Genomic DNA, 18,858 nt, shown 5'->3' with positions numbered 1-18,858 from the left:
GAGGGAGCCCTCGGCCCCACAGGTGCTTTCTCTCAGGTGATGGAATGGTTGATTAATTACACAGAGGGTGTAATTCTCCCACCAGCCCTGACACGTACCTCCTGCTCTCAGAGGTATGTGGGGGGTTGGCTGGTTGGTTTGGTTTGTTAACAATCGTGACACTGCCCCACAGCCTTCTCCTGTAGCAGCATGGCACGCCCACTCTCTCCCCACAGCAGCTGAACCCTGTTCTCTCAAGACAGACCCACAGTGTCCCCATCCCCCTGGCTGGCAGGGACAGCCCAGGGCTGTGGTGGCAGTCACTAGTGGTGGGGGGCTCCTGCTGAACCGCAGCCCTCAGTGCTCCAGACTGCCCCCCCTCAAAGCAGCAGATAAAATCTTCCACATTAGAATAGGATGCAATTTTTCTTTTTTTATTCCATCAAGAAGTGATTACAAAAAAACAAGACAAAAAAAACAAACAAAAAACAAAACGGTACACTGGTAAAAATCAAGATACTGCCAGTAACAAACATTCAGTAAACATTTTATTTAATGCAGATAATCACAACATTCAGATACAAGAATACACACGTGCCTGGCCTTTTTTGACTGGGAAGGTAGGGAACTAGGTTGTTTTCAACACAGATTAGAATCAGTATTTGAGAAGAGTTGTAACAAATGGAAAGCTCTTTAAAAAAAAAAAAAAGAAATAGCCACTCTGTAACTCAGGCAAATACCAATTTCTAAAGCTTTCCTGCCCCAGAATAATCCAAAATACTTTTATGTACGTGGCTCCATTAAAGTCCCCCAGGAAAATGAAGTGCTTATGGTTAAGACCCTCACCTGGTTTATGGTCACATTTGCCCCTCTCTCCCTGTCTGTAAGGCCCAAAGCCTTGTGCCTGCTAACACCCCAGACACACCGTATTTCACTCTCCTGTCTTTTTTCAGTACTCACCCATGGAAGTCTTCCCACATGCCTCCAGACACTCTATCCTCCCCACCCAGCTGATTCTAAGGTCACCTTTGGCTGCTCTCTCAGCTGTGCTTCAGACCTCCACTGCAGTGGACAGTAACCCAGAAACCTCGTGCTGTCACTGCTGCTGGACAACTCTGTCAGACAGAGCTGCTCAGAGAACACATCAAGTAAGCAGAACTCCCCCATTTCAGGCAGAAGAACCTTGTTGTGATCCACCATTCCACAACCCTGAGGGGACAGAAATAACTTTCAAACGACAAGATAATGCAGGAGAGCTGTGCTGGTGAAGTGCTCCCACCATGGTGGGAACCAGAACTACTGCAGAAGCACTGCAAGCACTGCAGGGAGGGCCCAGCTCCTTTCTGGCCCCACAGCTCTGAGCAACAGAAAAAGCAGCAGTGCAATGAAAAAACCAAAACATGAAAAAAACAAAAAAAAGGCAGAACAAACTCCATGTTTGCAAGCAGGTTTCTTAACAAGGAAGGACACTTTAAAGCTTTAGTACATTTTTCGTCTCATTCCTTCCACACTTCCCTTTTCCACAGGAAGGCACACACGAACACACACACACACAGAGACCCCGCTGTGAACCCAGTTCAACACTCAGCCACCACCCTCTTGCTGCTGAACCAACGTTCACCTTAAAGCCAAGCACAGCAGCAGCTGACAGAAGTCTGCATGGGCCTAGTTTAAGCTTGAAGCTCTAAACTTCAGTCATCCTCATCTGGATCTGTCCTTCTAGCTTTAAATGATAAAGAGGTACCTAGGACTCTAAAACATCTGAAAATCTGTTTTTTAAACCAAGATATTGAAGTCTGACAGGCAAGGAAATAAATTTTCATCAGCCCCTCAATTTTCATGTTCTACACAGTGGACAGCAGAGCACATTCCATCACGGAGCGTTAACAAATTTAGGGAGTGATAGAGAACAAGCTGCTGGACTAACACAAGTTTGTTTGGCTTGTTGGTTTTGTTTTTTTTTTTAATTGCAAACCCTGTCTTTGTCTAGTAGCTCCATATGGGTAAACTCACCTGCCAGCAAATAAATATTTTTTTAAAGTTTGTTTTAATTGCACCATGATTTAGATGCATCACCATACACTCCATAAATATTGAAGGCCGAGAGCAGCAACAGCCCGTGTGCCAGCACCCCCAGCACAGTGCAGCTGAGGGAGGGCAGGGGTCTTCAGAGCTTCAGCAGGAACTCGTAGGTGGCATTGATGATGCCCCAGGACAAGACTGAGCGGTGGTAATTCAGGTGGGCTCCTCTGAAGAGGTGCATCAGCTTCCGGTCCCGCTCCAGCCAGATCTTAACAAAGACTTTGGAGAAGGACTGGAACTCGCCCCCAATTTGAGCTTGCATGTGAGTTTTTACAACATTCACTGGGAAAAACAAGAACCCCAGCATGGCACCCAGCAGCCCCCCACAGATGAAGTCATTGATCAGATGAGTGCTGTAAGAAGTTGCTTCAGGCAGACACTGCTTGATAGGTCCCCGCAGGCCGAAGAAGAGCGCGTTACTGGGCCCATTTCGGAGCAGAATGGGCACTAATCCCCGGTAATACTCTCTCAGCCCGTAGACTTTCAGCACCTTGAAAGCCTGGTAAGTGTTTGTAAATTTATTGTGGTGTTTGTAGTCCTGCAGCAGAGTCTGGACACGCTCGAAGGGCGTGAGGAGAGCTTCAGTGGTCCCCGCCAGCACTGCCGCCATGCTGCGCGTCACCAGCTCCGGGGCGCTGATGTGGCCATGGAGCAGGGAGGAGAAATCCTCGTAGAGGCCAAACATGAGAGCCAGGGTGGTGGTTTTCTGCAGCAGGGGGGGCAGGATGCCGCGGTAGAGGTTGCGGAGGCCATCCCTCTGCAGCTGCAGCACAGCATCCTTGGTTCTCAGCCCGTAGAGCTGCTGCCGGAACAGCACCTTCTGGATGGGGAAGGTGACGGCGATGTTGGTGAAGGCAGCGCAGTAGCCACACAGGTAATGTTTACCAGCAGTGGCCAACAGCTCAGTGCTCAGGTATTCTGTGGGGCTCCTGGGGGCAGAACCTTTTGAATCCATCATCCTGTTTTTCTGACTGCAGTGTGTCTCGGTTCCCCCTCCCTGCACCAAAAAACAAAACAGGATGAAGGTGAGCAGAGCTGCAGGGTCGCTTTCTCCACACCAGAGGATCATCCAAGCAGCATCTGCCACCTTGAACTTGAGGAAGACCCAGAGGATTTGAAGGAGAAAGACAAAAACTGCCAGGTCTGACAGAGGAGGTTACACTGTTTTCCACTCAAGTCTCAGAGACTGGACAAGCAGCAGCTTTCCTGTCTGTATGTTTCCTAAGTAAAACAGAAATAAATTGAAAAGGAAATGGAGACAGGAACTCCTCCAGTGCTACACTGTACTGACCAGAGGATGTTCACACGAGTTTTCCTCTCTCCTTGTGCCAAGGAATTCAAGCAGTGAAAAGTGTGCTCACACACTAGCATGCACACATCACCAGGACAGAGTGGTTCAGGAAGAAAGAAGTAACAAAGCAAATAAAAGACATGCAGCTGCATTACAAATCTTGATCATCCCTCTCCAGCTTTCCCTGTGGTAGAAAACAACAGGTAAATTTAAAGAACAACTGGTCATGATTTAACCTGGGCAACAACTCAGTCCCACACAGTCCCTCACTCACCTCCCCCTGCCCAACAGGACAAGGAGGAGAATGGGAAGGGCAGGAGTATGGAGGCAGTTGAGGGTTGAGATAAAAAGAGTTTCATCATTGAAAAGAAATTTTAAAAAATGCTTTCTAAGGGTAAAAGACCAACAAAGAGTGAGAGGAAAGCCAAACCCAGACAGGCTTTGTGATGGGAAGTACAACAATCCCTCACCCACAACCCATGCCCAGCCAGGGCCAGAGCACTGCCCCCTCCAGTCCTCCCCCCGGGTTCTCTTGTTTCACAGGATATGAACCATCCTGTGGGGCTGGGGGATCAGCTGTGCCCCCTCCTGCTGGCTGCAGGGCAGGGTGAGGAGGAGAGCAGCCCCCGTAGCACACCCCTGTGCTGTCTGCAGGTGTGATCACACACCCAGAGCCCCCATCAGCGAGGGCACCTCCAGCCCAGCACACACTGGGGTGTTCTGCACACAGCTGTAACCACAGCTTCCAATCAAGCTCACAGGTTGCTCCTCAGACCGTCCTGAACACTTCTGAGAGTTCCAGTTAACTAACCTGCAGCCCCTCCACAGGAAGCATCTTGCACCCATGCCTGCTTTCACGTTCTGTTGAGAAGTTTAATAGGACTTTAATGAGCTTGGCTGGGCCTGGGGTCCTGCAGGACACACAGAGAGAGCTCTGCCAAATGAAGCAGGGAAGCACTGAAGCAATCATTACCAGGCAACACGTGACTATCAGTCTGAGCAGGATTACTTATTCAGCCTCTATAAAACCATGGTTTTGCCACTGATCCCAATCCTAGCTTCCACCACAGCTTGATCTGAGCCAGTAACAACCAAGTGAGGCTGGTGGTGGTTTGTGAACTCCAGACACTCCCCATCAGCAGCACCTGTGAGGTTTCAGCCATTTCACAAGGGTGTCTGGGGCTGACAGCCCTGCCTGGCAGCAGGAACTGCTCCTCAGGCTGCAGCCACTGCAGCTGCCACATCAGGGGCTGTACAGGAACAGCTCAGGGTGCTCAGAGAACCCTGACAGGCTGTTGTGAACAAGTACTGATTTTTCCAAACAGGAACCAGGTTGGTTTCCCTCTGCATCAATCCTTTAAGGTCTGGCCAGTGGAGATACCATCTGAAGAGTCTACAAAGTGCTTCCGTCAGTATGAGAAGTAACATCAGAAGACAGGTTCCTATCAGAAGGCTCACACCCCACTGCACATCTGCACCATGTCAGAGCATTTCTCAGGAGCCTGCAGTCCCCAAACCACCACATCTGCAGGGAGAGCAGGCAGCTCAGCTAACAGGGAATGGGGGAAGGGCCTCACAGGACAGCCCTGCTCAGGAGACAACTCCAAACCCATTGATAAGTGTAACTTGGATGGTGACAGCTGCCTGTGGCCAAAACATGTTTTTCCCTCAAAAGAAACTCATAATAAATAAAATTAAATTAACAGCAGGAGACCTCCAGTGTGCTCCTGCTGGAGCAGCCAGTGTCCCTGCCCAGCAGCAATCCTTACCTCAGGAACTCCACACACTCCTAAGCACAGCACGTGTCTGTGACACCACCCTTGCTTTCACACTGAACCAGTACCCTGTGCCACACACAGCACCCACTGTGACCAACAGTAGCATAAAAAAACCAAACAGCTCTGAGCAGGGCAGAGAGCCAGGCTGTCAGCACCTCCCCTGACCCAGGCTCTGTCACCATCTGCTGGCGTGCACCTGAAGTGCTTCTGAAGAACCATCCATCTACCTGCTGGAACCAACACGGCTTCCAGAATCCTGCTGTGTGATCGACCGGGTCCGAAGAGACCCAGAGACCAAAACTCAGGAGAAAGAATAAAGAAAAAGACGTTTGTAACCCGGCACCGCGTTACAGCTCCGCGTTTGTAAAGCCGGTAAGGGACTGCAGTGTTTCCCATCCCTCTGACTGATGCAGGACACACGTGCTACCTGGGGGGGTCCTCCTAGCCCAACGCAATTCCGGGTTTCTCTCGGAACCGAACACTCCAGCCAGCAAATTAGACCAACACCACAGACCCCCACCCCTCGCCCTCAGCTACAAGGGCGCTGGCCCTGAGGGACTAACCATGTCCTGAGGACAAGCGGGTCCCGGACAACACCTCCGGTTTCTGGGTTCATTGGTTCCTCCGGCCAGTCACACCGGCACCGGACTGCCGAGCCGGGGTTTGCTGGCCCGCGGGCAGCCCCGAGCCGGCCTGCACCCGCTCCCGGACTCACCGCATCCTTGGTGCGGGGGTCCCGCGCTGCAGCCGCTCCGGTGCCGCCGAGGCTTCAGGGGAAGCAGGGCCGCCCAGCCGCCGTGCGGGGATGATGGGGAGAGATCGCGGACCCTCCGAGACACGGCACCGGCAGACCTGAAAGCAAAGCGGCGAGTCGGAACCGCACCACAGGCACTGGAGATGGACTGGGCCAGCTGCCCTGCCACGGCGGCCTGCCGGTCCGGGCCTGGAGCGCTGCCCCGCTCCCCGCTCAAGGTCAGTCCGGCGGCGCAGCCCCGCGGGGCACGGGCCGGTGCCAGCGGCTCACTCTGGGCCCCGGCGGAACCGCGCCCACCCCAGCCCAAGGGCGCGCCTGCGCGGCCGCCGCGACAAGCCAGGCCGCGCCCTGCCGGGAGGAGCAGGGCAGGGCAGGGCCGGGCTGGGCCGAGCTGAGCCAAAGGGATCCTCGCCGAGCCGTGCCGGGCCCCGCCTCGGGACGCACCTGCGCCCGCTGCCATGTCGGGTGGGTTCGGTTCGGTTCGGGTCCCCGCTGCCTCCGGCTCCGGACCCGTCAGGCCGCACTGCCTCCTCCGCCCGCGCGCCGACGTGTGACGCAACCGCGCCGTCTGACGCAAGGGCTGAGGTCATGAGAGGGCGTGAGAGGAGGCTGCACCTCGTGCCCGACAGCCAATCAGAGGGCGGCGCGAGGCAGAAGCCCCGCCCCCAGCCCCGCCCGGCGCAGCGGAGCGCGGGACGGAGGGTCCGGAGGTGGCTGAGGGGGGGGCGGTACCGGCGGTACCGGAGATACCGGAGATAGGGGGCGGTCCCGTCCAGTCCTGTCGGCGCTGCCCCGGGTGTGCCCCGCACTACCCGCGGTTCGCCACCGCAGAACCGGGCCCTGGCGCAGAACCGGGCCCGGGGATGCCGGGGGTCTGGGGCGGTGGGTGCATGGCGGCGGCCAGACCTCCTGGGTGGGCACGACGGCATCTCCCGGGCCGGGCTGGTGTCAACCGCCGGGGAGATGCGGGGCGATACGGAGCACGGGCGTGGCTTGTCTGGGGTCTGTCTGTGGGTCTGGGGTCACTCCGCAGCTCGGCAGTGACCCGCGGTGGTCACTCAGTGCTCTGGTGTTGGCGCTGGTGCCGTGGTCAGGTTCGGTGTCGCCCAACACGCGTGCAGAGGCCTGCAGAAGGGAGAGGAGCAGCGAAGGGGAGGCAGTGAGCTCTTTCCCTGCCTGGACAGCTGTGAGACCATGTCTGTCCCCCAGGCTCTGCCCAGAACTCTCACTCTTCCAGAGCTCGGGCTCTGCTCGGCGGTGCCCGTGCTTGGGGTGCTGTGCAGGCTCAGAGCATCCTGAGGGACCGCGGTGCTGCTCTCACCGAACCTTCCCCCCAGTGGTCTGTGGGGAGTGCTTCTGGGCAACGTGGGGCAGCTCTGGGCTGCTCCCAGCCAGGTGGACTGATTGAATTAACCCTGACTGGGTACTCAGGCAGTGGGACCCCAGAACAACATGAAACTGGGTTTCAAGGCAAGTCTGTACTTTCTTGAGCAGATCTGGGACAGGAGATTAGAAAGAACTTCTTCCCCAAAAGGGTAAACACTGTCACAGGCTGCCCAGGAGGATGGTTGAACCACTGCCCCTGGAGGGGTTTCAAAGCCAGTGTAGATGTGGTGCTGAGGGCCTGGGTTAATGGCTGGACTCCCTGATCTTAAAGGTCTTTTCCAGCCCGAATGATTCTGTGATTCCTCCATGACAGTGGCAGAATGGCTGGAAGTCAAGCTGTCTGCAAGCAGCAGTAAAATTCCCTGTGTTTGGGCAAAGAGCTGAGCAGAGGGTTTCCCAGGCATACAGCTCACCTCCCCTGCCCCATCCTATCATGTTCTGCAGCAGAGCACTGCTCTCTGGCTGCTGCAGGATGGAGGGTCTGCTCGAAGCTACTTTTGAGGGGAGGAGCCCTGAAGGGTGGAGGAGAGCCCGGTTTGGCATTGTTGTTCTTCCTCGGCAATTCCAGGTCCTCCCAGCCGAGGGAAGTTGCTTGCCCAGTGCTGTGTGGGAGGTCTTCAACCATATGGGGCATGGGGGGGTTGCCCTGGGAGGGTTGGCAGCATGGGGGGCTGGAGTGAGCAGGAGGGGCACCATGCACTGGCAGCCATTGCCTCTTGGGGTTGGCATGTGGGGAGTGACCCTGCGCAGGAGGTGGCAGCAGCCAGAACAGGAGAGACACGGTGATCTGGCATTCCCTCAGCAGCAGTCACCTCATGCTGGGGTCTGGCTTTATGGTGGAAGTCACAGCAGGGGACAGGGAAGTGCCAGGGCCTGCCAGGGGCAGGTGGACATGCGTGTCCCTGCTGACAGAATTCTAGAATCCCGGGATGTTTAGGTTTGAAGAGACCTCCAAGCTCATCCAGTCCAACCTTTGACCAACACCATCACCAACCACCAAACCCTGTCCTTAGGGACCACCTCCAAATGCCTTTTAAATGCCTCCAGGGATGGGGACTCCACCACTCTCCTGGGCCATTCCAATGCCTGACAACCCTCTCACTGACAAAATATTTCCTAACACCCATCCAAAGCTCCCCTGGCACAGCTCCCATCCATTCCCTCTGCTCCTATCCCATCCCTCAGGAGCAGAGGCTTTTTCCCTCCTCCCTCCACCCTCCCTTGAGGCAGTTGCAGAAAGCCATCAGGTCTCCTCTCACCTCCTCTGCTCCAGACCAAACACCCCCAGCTCCTCAGCCCCTCACAGGATTTGTGCTCCAGGCCCTGAATGAGCCTTGTTGCCCTTCTCTGGACACTCTCCAGCACTTCTCTGTTCCTCCTGTAGTGAGGTGCCCAGAACTGAACACCTGGAGTCCCAGCCCTCCCCCACTGACCTGTGCTGTCCTTTGCAGGTGCTGATGGAGGTGTATGACCTGTCCATGCTCATCCTGTCCCAGCTGCCCCTGTCTGACCTCTGCCACTGCAGCCTGGTGTGCCTGGGCTGGCTCCAGCTGGTGCTGAGCCTGGACAGGACGCGGTGGCGGCTCCACCTGCACTGCCTGCAGCACTGGCACCCCAACTGGCCCAACCAGCCAGGCCTGGAGCCTCCCTCCTGGAGAGAGGCCTTCAGGCAGCGCTACCTGGCTTCCAAGACCTGGACCAAGAGCACCGAGGAGCCGGAGGTCTCCAGCTGCCTCTGCCTGTTCCGCAGGATGAAGGGCTGGCGGTGGCTCTGCGTGGGTGCAGGGGGAGAGTTCTGCAGCCTGCGGGCAGCCCTGCTGCTGCCGGGCCCTACGACCGCCTGGAGCTGGTACTCGGTGTGCAGTCTGGGGAGCTGCTGCTGAAGGTGCCGCTGGAGCTGGTGGGGCAGGGCAGGCTGTAGGAGATGGTGCTGCTGGCCAGCATCGACCAGCACTGCCCCACGGCCCGGCTCTGCAACCTGGTCCTGGTGCTGGCCCGCTTCACATCCCTGCTCTATAAGATGAGGCTGGGCAGGACTGGGGGGGTGGGGGGTTGGGTGGGTTGGGGGGTCCTTGGTCTTTGGGCTCTGTAGGGACACACAGGGACACAGGGGATTTGTCCTCTGAGTCTCTCCACATCATTACACTGGGGCTGGGGAAGCTGACACTGTTCAGCCCTGAGATGAGGGGTCTCAAGGGAGACCTTATTACCATGTTCCAGTACTTGAAGGGCAGCTGCAGAGAAGATGGACACTTGCTATTTCCAAGGAGTCCCGTGGACAAGATGAGGGGATGTGGGAACAAGTTGCTCCTGGGGAGATCCCAATTGGACACAAAGATTTTCCACTCTGAGGACATTCAGGCACTGGAATGGTCTCCCAGGGGATGTGATAGATTCCCCTACTCTGGAAAGCTTAAAGTCTCAGCTCAGCAGGGTGCCGGGACATCTCAGATAAACAATAATATCAGATGGGTTGGACCAGATGATCCCTGAGGTCTCTTCCAACCTGACATCCTGTGATTCTATGATTACAGATGGACACCAGTTCCACAGAAATCATCAGCAGCAAGTCTGCCTTTGTTTGGTAACACACACAAGTGTTGTGTGTGTCACAGATTACTGCCAGGTATCAATGTCAGGGGGTGGAAGGGATCTCTAGAGATCATCCAGTCCAACCACCCTGCCACACCAAGATCACCCAGGGCAGTCACACAGGAATGCATCCAGGTGGGCTTGGAAAGTCTCCAGAGAAGGAGACTCCACAGCCTGTTATCTGTCATAGTGAAAATTGCAATAATACAGTGTCAGTAGTGTGGCAGCAGTCAGCAACAGAAACGATCAAGTGAATAGTAACAACCAGTTGTTGATATAATATAAATATTATGTGATTAGTATAATTAATGTAATATACGAGTATACAGTATATGTATTACATAGGATAGGGTCGAATAGAATAGAAATAAAAAGAATAGAAAGGACAAAAAGGAAAGGAAAAGGAAAAGGGGAAAAGAAAAGGAAAAAGAGAAAATACCACCATATACATGTATCATAGAATCACAGAATGTCAGGTTGGAAGGGACCTCAAGGGTCATTTGGTCCAACACTTCTGATATTATTGTTTATCTGAGGTGTCTCAGCACCCCGTCGAGCTGAGACTTAAAACTTTCCAGAGTGGGGGAATCCACCACATCCCGTGGGAGACCATTCCAGTGTCTGACTGTCCTCAGGGTGAACAGTTTTCCTCTTGTGTTCAATTGGGATCTCCCCAGAAGCAGCTTCTCCCCTTTGTCCCTCATCTTGTCCATGGGACTCCTTACATTAATACAGCTTGCCTAAACTCCAGAGCAGTACAGCAGGGGTACATAACTCAGGTGTCAAGAGAATTAAGAGAGATTTCAGAAGGGGCCAAATTCATTGCAGGTGAATTGTTAAGTTCATTGTTGCGGGGTAAAAATGTAAGGGTTTTATTCATAGTTAAATGATCATCCAGTGATAATTGATGATTGTGTAATAAATAAATGATAATCAAATGGTGGTTAAGTAATGATTTGAATAGTAAGGAAACTGATTTAACAACTATTTGAATTATTTAAGTGATAACTTTGACAGCAGACAAGCACTCTGCTACTTGCTACAGTTCTAGTGAGTGAGCTGCAGCTGGATATCTATATAGAAGTGTAGCAAACCTACAGTATTCCTTTAGGCATAATGTAAAGTGTCCCTTCTTTATAAATCCTTTCCAGGTTGTGACAATAGCAGGTTTGTGCAGAGACTTCAGGCAGTTTAGGGAAGGGAAGTCACATGCAGGACAGGATGTTCCTTGGAGAGAGAGGCTCCGTTTTGGATAAGAATTACATCTGTTTCAAGACAGTGTAGTGCACCACCACTCTGAGCAACTAATGGATACTGTTAAGTTCCATTTTCCCCCTGGAACAACCAGTAGGTGATGATATTTTTGTTCTTCCAGAACAATGTAATTTTTCTGGACTGTTTCCACTGTCCTGGATAATAACTTGCTATTACCCAGTATCTCAGGATACTTCCCATCAAGAGAACACAAATTGAAAGAGCCAACTTCTGACAACCCTACTGGAAGTCAACCACACCCTGCAAATTGCAGTTTCAGAGGGGTTTGCACAAGGCAGCCTCTCAAGAGCTGATGTGATGGTGTGGCTTTTATTTAGTGGATTTTTTATTAACGAAAGGGGAGGTATGAGCCAGCCTGGAGCAGGCTACAGGTTGTAGTTGTGTGGTTGTCTTCAGGTTTTGCATTTCAAAACCTCTTTACAGTAGGGCCACTTCTGAGACTGCTCAAGGCTGAAAACACACTAGGATGGTGTGGTAGGTCTCAGCTGCAAACTCTGAAAATCTCTGTAAAAATTTCCCCAGATCACCTGTCATAAGCTGTTGATCTCTCTGCTCTTAATCCAGTGTGCTAGATAACTGAGGAATAATCTGGAAGAGAAAATCATGGTTTAGGAACTTCCCAGTCAAATCAGGAGCACAGTGAAGTTGCAGGCACAGTAACTCAGCTTTTCTGTCCTGACCCCTCTGTGCCTTGTTGCCCCTCTGCTGGCCTTTTCTATAAGTAAGATGAGACTTGCCTTGCCTGTGCAGCAGAGAGGTATTTGGCTGTACAAAGTCACCCTGGTGGTTCGCCAGCACCCAAACATTGCTACGAACTCTGCCCAGCAACGCAGGAGCCAGCCCACTACAGGAATAGCTCATGGTCCTGCAAGGAGCAGCGGCTTGGGTGGAGAAGCACAGCCTGGGAACAAGGGATTGCTGCGGTGTCACAGCTAATGCCTGTGCAGCACTCTGGCAAAATTTTTACCTGTTTTGCTTTGTGCTTGGGGCACTGCTGCTGGTGGAGCTAACAGGTCCAGGGAGAATTGCAGCTCTCCAAGCTCTGTCTGATAGTACATGCTGCTTCACTCAGCAAACCCCCTGAGTCCATTAATGATGCCCGCTGGCCAGAGCAGCTCTCTGAAGGCTGCAGACTCCCCTCACCGGGGAGCATTTCTGAGGTTTCATCATCCTGGCACATCTCGTCCGTGCCTGCTGCCAGGTGTGAGCGCGGGTCTGGCTGAGCCTGCAGATCTGTGTCTGGGCAGGGAGGCTGAGGAGGTGTTGCCAGCAGGGAGGAAGGCAGTGCCTGGACGGCCACGTCCAGGAAAGCCGCGCGGGGGTTTAAACGCGGTGAAAAACGTTACTACGGCACTTGGTGCGGCGGCCAGCAGAGGCGGTGGGAGAGAGCCAAAACCGAGGTAAGGGCAGGGGCTAACTGAGATGAAGCGGTACAGGGGGGTTCCTGAGATCGGGGCGCTCCGTACGGCTGCCCAGAACCGCGGGAAGAAACCCGGCAGCTCGCTGGCTCAGCCAATCAGGCGCGGCGGGGGGCGTGGCCAGGCAAACCGGTCCGGAGAAGAGCAAGGAGGCTGTGAAGGGATCCAGCAGAATTCCTGTGAGGAAGGGCTGAGGGAGCTGGGGGTGTTGAGGCTGGAGAAGAGGAGGCTCAGGGGAGACCTCATCACTCTCTCCAACTCCCTGAAAGGAGGTTGGAGCCAGGGGGGGGTTGGGCTCTTTTCCCAGGCAGCTACCAGTAAGACAAGAGAGCATGGACCTAAGCTCTGTCAGGGGAGGTTCAGGTTGGGTATTAGGAAAAAAATCTTTACAGAGAGGGTAATGAGGCATTGGAATGGGCTGCCCTGGGAGGTGGTGGATTCTCCATCCCTGGACATTTTTAAAAAGAGACTGATGTGGCACTCAGTGCCTAGGAACCACAGTGGCAGTCGATCAGGGGTTGGACTTGATGATCTTAAATGTCATTTCCAGCCCAGACGATTCTGTGATTCTCTATGCCGCGTGCTGGGAGCTCACTGAGCCACAGGTCTGTGGCACCTGAATAGATGTTATATTTATGAGCACCAGCTTGTTTGGTGTGGAGGGACCTGACAGGACTTAGTGCAATGATTTCACCCTGTGCTTGCTCTCCAGACAGCCTCAGGCTACGTCCAGTTCGACAACTGCACCTTTGAAAGCAGTCAGCTGCAGATCCAGGCTCCAGGGACCTGCCAGGTGAAGTTCTGCTCCTTCAGCCAGTCCAGCATCCCCCTGCGCAGCGTGAACCTCTGCCTGACGGAGAACTGCGAGTTCAGCACCAGCGACGGCACCTCGGTCACCATGGAGGGCTGCCCCAGCCCCGACCAAAACTGGGCCTGCAGGCACCCAGCCCTGCTGACCACGTCCTGCCCAGCCCCCCTGCAGGACCCCAGCCCGCTGGTACTGCGGGAGGGTGGCTGGGGGGGATCACCCCCGGTGCTGGTCAGAACCTGCCAGATGGTGGTGGGGGAGAAAGGGAGCAGCCGCCTCGCTGCTGCGGGTGCTCAGTCCCAGCAGGGCTCAGCACAGGAACAGCTCAGGGAACACTGAATCCAGCGAGAACCTGCGGGCAGCGGAGGAGGAGGAGAAAGAGGAGAAGGAGGAGGAGTACCCGGCCCTGGACTCTAAGTCCAGTGACAGCAGCGAGGAGGAGGAGGCGGTGAGGGCTGCATGCGAGCAGCTCTGCCAGACGCTGGCCTAGGGTCCTCAGGGCAGAATGCACAGCGCCAGGATGCATGGCACCAGGATGCATGGCACCAGGATGCATGCCCTGCAGGGGGACCTGCAGCTGAAGTCTCTGCAGCAGGTTGGCCCAGTCTTTGGCCAGCGCTCTGCAAGGCTGCATCATCCAGGGACAGGAAGGGAGGAACATTCATTTGTTCAGGAGGGCAAGAGAAGCTGGAGGGAAGCGTCTTCAGGGACCTGAGCTATGCTGTGCACTGCATACAGAGCAGTAAGGTGCTGTCAGCTGGGCAGACAGACCCCTTCCCTCTTCCTCCTGCTCCACCAGTTCCCTTCCTCTGCATGGCTTGGGCTGAGCAGCCCAAGCAAAGGGTTGGTCACTGGCATCCACCTGCTCTCTGCTGCAGCTCTGTCATCACCATGTGGGTGACTCAAGGTCTTGTAGCTGGGCCCACTCCACCTGTAAGCTGAGCTCCCACCCTGGGAAGGAGCTGGTGGTTGTCATCACCCAGCACAGCCACTACCAAAACGCAGGGACTTAGGGTCTGCGATGTCCACCCCTGGCCTTGCCCCTTGCTGTGTCCTTGTTGCTCCAGGGGAGCCTGCAGGGCTTGGGTGGGTGTGAGGAGGGGTTTTGGCTGAGGATATGTGCTGGACACTGAATTGAGGTGTTCCCTTAGCACAGCACTGTCTGACCCTTTGCCTCCCCAGAGGTCTCCATGGAGCAGACCAGGATTTGGTGCTAATTTCTCATCTAATGCTTTAAGGGACTTCAAATAAAAGTTCTGTCCAGGGGGGAAAGGGGGATGTCCAGGGGGGGAAGGGGGGAGGGGCTTTGCTGTGATGCTGAAGCTCCCACCTGCAGCCCCCAGGGCTGATGAGTGCTGTTGCCTGTGCCCTGCAGAAACACTTTTCTCCTCAGCTGTGGGGGTTGGCTTCTTTCTTTTCAAGGGATGCTCGTACCAGAGGTGCCTTCCCAAAGGTGCCCACAGACACAGAGGGAGCAGGAGTTCCTGGCTGGGCTCCACTGTGCTTCTCTGGGACTGCTTGCACAGGAGTTGGGCTAGCAGCAGCAGCAGGTCCTGAACTTCAACCTCCTGTTTTTTTCTGGTTTGCTCAGCACCCTGGTGTTAACTGCTAGCAGATGGGGGGCAGAGAGGCCAGCTGAGAACTTTCTCAGTTAGGAATTGGCCCAGAGGTGGGTGTGGGAACAGCAGTCATTGAAATGTGTGGCTGTGGGGTTGAGGCAAGGTGGAGCTGGGCAGGGCTGGGTGTCCTTGCAGGGCAGCACCCTGGGAGAACCCAGCTGGGTCTGGGGCGGGACCCAACTGGAGCCAGCGCCTGCATTTTAATCCCCGCACAGCTCTCTCCTCAGGCAGTGAAGCCTGACTGATGGAAGTGGGCAGCTGTCAGGCCCTGCCAGGCTCTGCATGTAGATGGACTGAAGCACCTTCCTGGAGTGAACGAATAACAGGAAGTATCATTTAATTTCCTCCTGGTCTGTGCTGTTCATTGTGGGAGAGCTTGCAGATGCACAGAAGTTGCAGAAGGGACCCTTTTGTCATGTTATATAGATGCAGAATCATTTAGATTGGGAAAGCCCTTTCAGATCATCCAGTCCAACCCTTCCCTAGCACTGCCAGGGCCACCACTATCCCATGTCCCTCAGCACCACACCTCCACAGCTTTGAAACCCCTCTAGGGACAGGGACTCCACTCCTGCTCCGGGCAGCCTGTTCCTCTCCTCTTCCTCATCCTTTTAACTACAACTACAGGTGCTCTCCTCTCCCCTGCAGGTCATCATGCTGAGGAATGACACCCACCACTGCAAAGCCTCGGGGATATTCCTGCGCCTGAATGCAGGCAACAACATCCACTCCAACAGGGAGACTGGAGTGGACGTCCATGAGGGAGCCAACCTCCTTGTTCTGGTACGTTCCCCTCACAGGTCTGCTGCTCTTTCTCTCAGGTGCTGTTTCTCTTTGAGGGGCAGCAGGGATCAGTCTTTCAGTGTAGAAACTGCAGAGTTTTCTGTTAGCTTTGCCCTTCAGACATTTTCACAGAGTCACAGAATGTTTGGGTTGGAAGAGACCTCCAAGATCATCCAGTCCAAATAGGGTTTTCTTAGGATTTTTTTATGAATTAGACTTTGTTTTTCTTGATGGATTGCCCTACAGGGCCAAGGCACAGCAAAGTGCTGTCTGATGGTGTATTCATCATCTCCTGCTCTGTTTGATCACAGAATCAGAGAATGATTTGGGTTGGAAGGTGACATCAAGGTCATCCTATGATGTCACCTATGACCAAATCCCTGCAGTCAGCAGGGACACCCTCATTAGATCAGGGTGCTCAGAGCCTCCTCAAGCCTCACCTTGAACATCTCCAGGGATGAGACCTCAACCACCTCCCTGGGCACCCTGTGCCATTGTTCCAGTACCACAGTGCCTTGGTGGTGCCTAAAAATTGCTGTGCATAAAGGGGAGGGAAGTGTTCCCTAAGCAAAGAACACCCTCTAACAAGTGAACTCATGTGAGCAAGGTAGTGAATTAGCCCTGAAAACTGTTCCTCCCAGTCTGGGAGTCATGTTATCTGCCCCAGGAGCTGGTTGTCCCAGCAGCAGGCCTTTTCCTCCCAGCTGTAGGGTCTACAGCTCTGCAGCAGGTGGCCTTGCCCCTCCTCACTGGATGTTTTACCCCTGGTCATCCTTAGAGGATGGCTCCAGGGGGGAGAGAGGCTCACCCTGCAGAGAGGCAGAAACACAAACTGTCCCCTGAGTGTCCCTGTGGCTGTGCCAAGTCCTCCCTGTGAGCTCTGCTCAGGAGATGGGGCAGGCAGAGCCATGGTCCCTCAGAAGGAGGTGGCAGCTCAGCCAGAGAGTCCTGGACTGCAGAGCTGCTGTTGGATGCTTCCCACTCTGCTGCTCCAGCAGGTACCAGGCTGGGACTGCTGTCCTGGCTGGGTGTCACAGCCTCCTCCTCTCCACATGGGGTGGGCAGGGAGAGGGGCAGCCCTGTGGTCACTGAGCCTACATGGAGAAGCATGAGGAAAGGCACCATGCTGAGCCCCCTGCTTGGGCTTCTGCCTCCAGCTCCTGTGGGGTGACACCAAGGGTCTTTTTCTCTTGGTTGCTGTGAGGAAGTGTTGGACTTGCAGCCCTAGCAGCCCTGCTCAGTCAGATGGGCACAAAGCATCACTAGATCCAAGACAGCCCTTGGAGCCCTTGGAGCCCTTGGAGATGTCAGCAGGAGCTGCTGGAGGAAGAAGAGGCTGCAGGCACAATGGGAAGGGAAATATGTCACTGTGTGATACAGCCCCAAAGAAAGGTAGAAGTTAAGTCTGCCTTGACCATTTGAGAGTGATTCCTTGGCAGCTGGATTAATTACCCTTCTGCCCTTCTCCCCCAGCAGGGTTGGGAGCTGTTTCTTTTCTCTGTGATTGCTGTCTCCTTTTGCTCACTTTTGTGAATGATATTTCTTCCTTTTGCTTTTATTCTCTCTACATGTGCAAAAATAAATCCATAGTGCAGTAAGATACACAGTGGCCTTCGCTCAGGCACTGTCGTTGGCAACAGAAAAGGCATCATCCGTAGCAATCAGATCTATGGGAATAAAGAAGCTGGCATTTATATTCTGTATAATGGAAACCCTGCTGTGAGGTATGTTAGCCAGCACTGACTTCTCTCTCTCTCCTTTATCTGTTAAGAGTTATTCTTCCCACTATGCACACTTTTCTTTTTCTTCTGTCCCCACTGTGGAGCAGAAGTAGGAGCACGGAGCTCCAGGGCCTTTTTGTGATTGCCCCTGCCTGGCTGCTGCACCCAGGGCTTGACCAAATGCCAGTCCTGGGTTTTGCCCCTGGTCCTGAGAAGCACAGAGGCTGTTTGAGATGAGCAACTCACACATGTTATGGTGCTTCTTGCAAGACAGGGAGTAATGGACCTTGGCAGTCCAATCGTTGTTGCTCCAAATTCACCTCTCAGCTTTAAACACCTGGAGCTGCTGACCTGTGTTTCATACCACTGGGTTTGGATGTTAGCATTGGTGTCTGGCAGGCTTCCCTCAGGTCAATGCCATCAGCTCTACATGGTGATATCAGCTGGTAGCAACTAACCTAGAAATTGGATTGCAGCTGGAGCACAGCATCTGTTTCAGATGTGAGGGGTGTCTCCTCTGTATTGCCACCCCTGCCCACCACTCACTGTGCCTATGGGTGGCAAGGACAGGGATGTGACAACTCACCTGGGTTCTATGGACCAGGGTAGGGCACAAATGGGACAAAATGTTTGTCCTGGATCAGCCTGTTACCTAGGTTCATAGAAAAGGAATGGTTTGGGTTGAAAGGGACCTTAAAGATCATCCAGTTCATGGGCACTTCCCACTCTTTGAATGCCCTTCTGACAATGTGGTTCTTGGTGTCTCTTGCATGCTCTCACCTCCTTGAAATCCATTATGCTGTCAGCAGCTCTGCTCCACTTTGCATGCACCTCCTCTGCTGCACCCCTGGGTGGTGGGTGACACACTGTACTGCCACTCGTGTGCACCTTGAGCAAGCAGTGCTGCTGGTACTACTTTTTTTTCTCCTACATCAGTGGGAACCATATTTTCCAGGGACTGGCTGCTGGAATAGCAGTGAATGAGGATGGAAGAGGCCACATCACAGGAATGGAGATGAAAGCAGATGGAACAGATGCTGTGTTGTGCTCTGCCATCCCTGCTTTGCTCCCTCTCCAGAGGATCAACCTCTTGGGAGCCTTCCTCAGGCTGCTCTGCAGCACCTGAGCTCACAGCTCATCTCTCCTGTTCCCAGGTTTAACATGGAGTGCATGCTGACCAACCCCCCAGCATGTCTTCACCTCCCAGGGGGCCCCTGGGGTCCTGCATGGCAGCAGATCAGAGGGTTTCCAGCATCACCAGCAGGGTAGATGGGGGCTGCCACAACCCCAGGAGCATCTTCTGCACCACTGACCAGGCAGGAGGTCTCTCTTCCCAGTCTTTTTCTCCAGAGCTGCCACCAGGAAGCTCTGA

The 18,858-nt window shown here is 54.1% G+C and overlaps 2 protein-coding genes across 2 annotated transcripts; one reads left to right on the top strand and one right to left on the bottom strand.

Moving 5' to 3' along the window:
- Positions 1 to 392: 392 nt before the first annotated feature.
- SLC25A51 (solute carrier family 25 member 51) lies at positions 393 to 6,450 on the bottom strand. Its single transcript, XM_030467475.1, has 3 exons — positions 6,329 to 6,450; positions 5,846 to 5,982; positions 393 to 3,058 (listed from the first exon to the last, which is right to left on the bottom strand). Exon 3 carries the CDS (start codon positions 3,017 to 3,019, stop codon positions 2,147 to 2,149), a length of 873 nt encoding a protein of 290 aa, XP_030323335.1. The 5' UTR covers positions 3,020 to 3,058; positions 5,846 to 5,982; positions 6,329 to 6,450; the 3' UTR covers positions 393 to 2,146.
- Positions 4,767 to 18,612, top strand: FBXO10 (F-box protein 10). Its single transcript, XM_030467639.1, is given in 10 exon segments — positions 4,767 to 4,773; positions 5,711 to 6,102; positions 8,722 to 9,082; positions 9,085 to 9,326; positions 13,268 to 13,686; positions 13,959 to 14,000; positions 14,002 to 14,110; positions 15,631 to 15,765; positions 17,356 to 17,489; positions 18,423 to 18,612. Coding segments are annotated over 10 exon segments (2,031 nt in total).
- Positions 18,613 to 18,858: the final 246 nt, after the last annotated feature.

Source organism: Calypte anna, chromosome Z, assembly GCF_003957555.1.
Source record: "Calypte anna isolate BGI_N300 chromosome Z, bCalAnn1_v1.p, whole genome shotgun sequence".
NCBI lineage: Eukaryota > Metazoa > Chordata > Aves > Apodiformes > Trochilidae > Calypte > Calypte anna.
This window is presented reverse-complemented; position numbering and strand designations above follow the sequence as displayed.

Excerpts from the sequence above, each read along its gene's own strand:
- SLC25A51 (XM_030467475.1), bottom strand. The coding sequence starts at position 3,019 with ATGATGGATTCAAAAGGTTCTGCCCCCAGGAGCCCCACAGAATACCTG.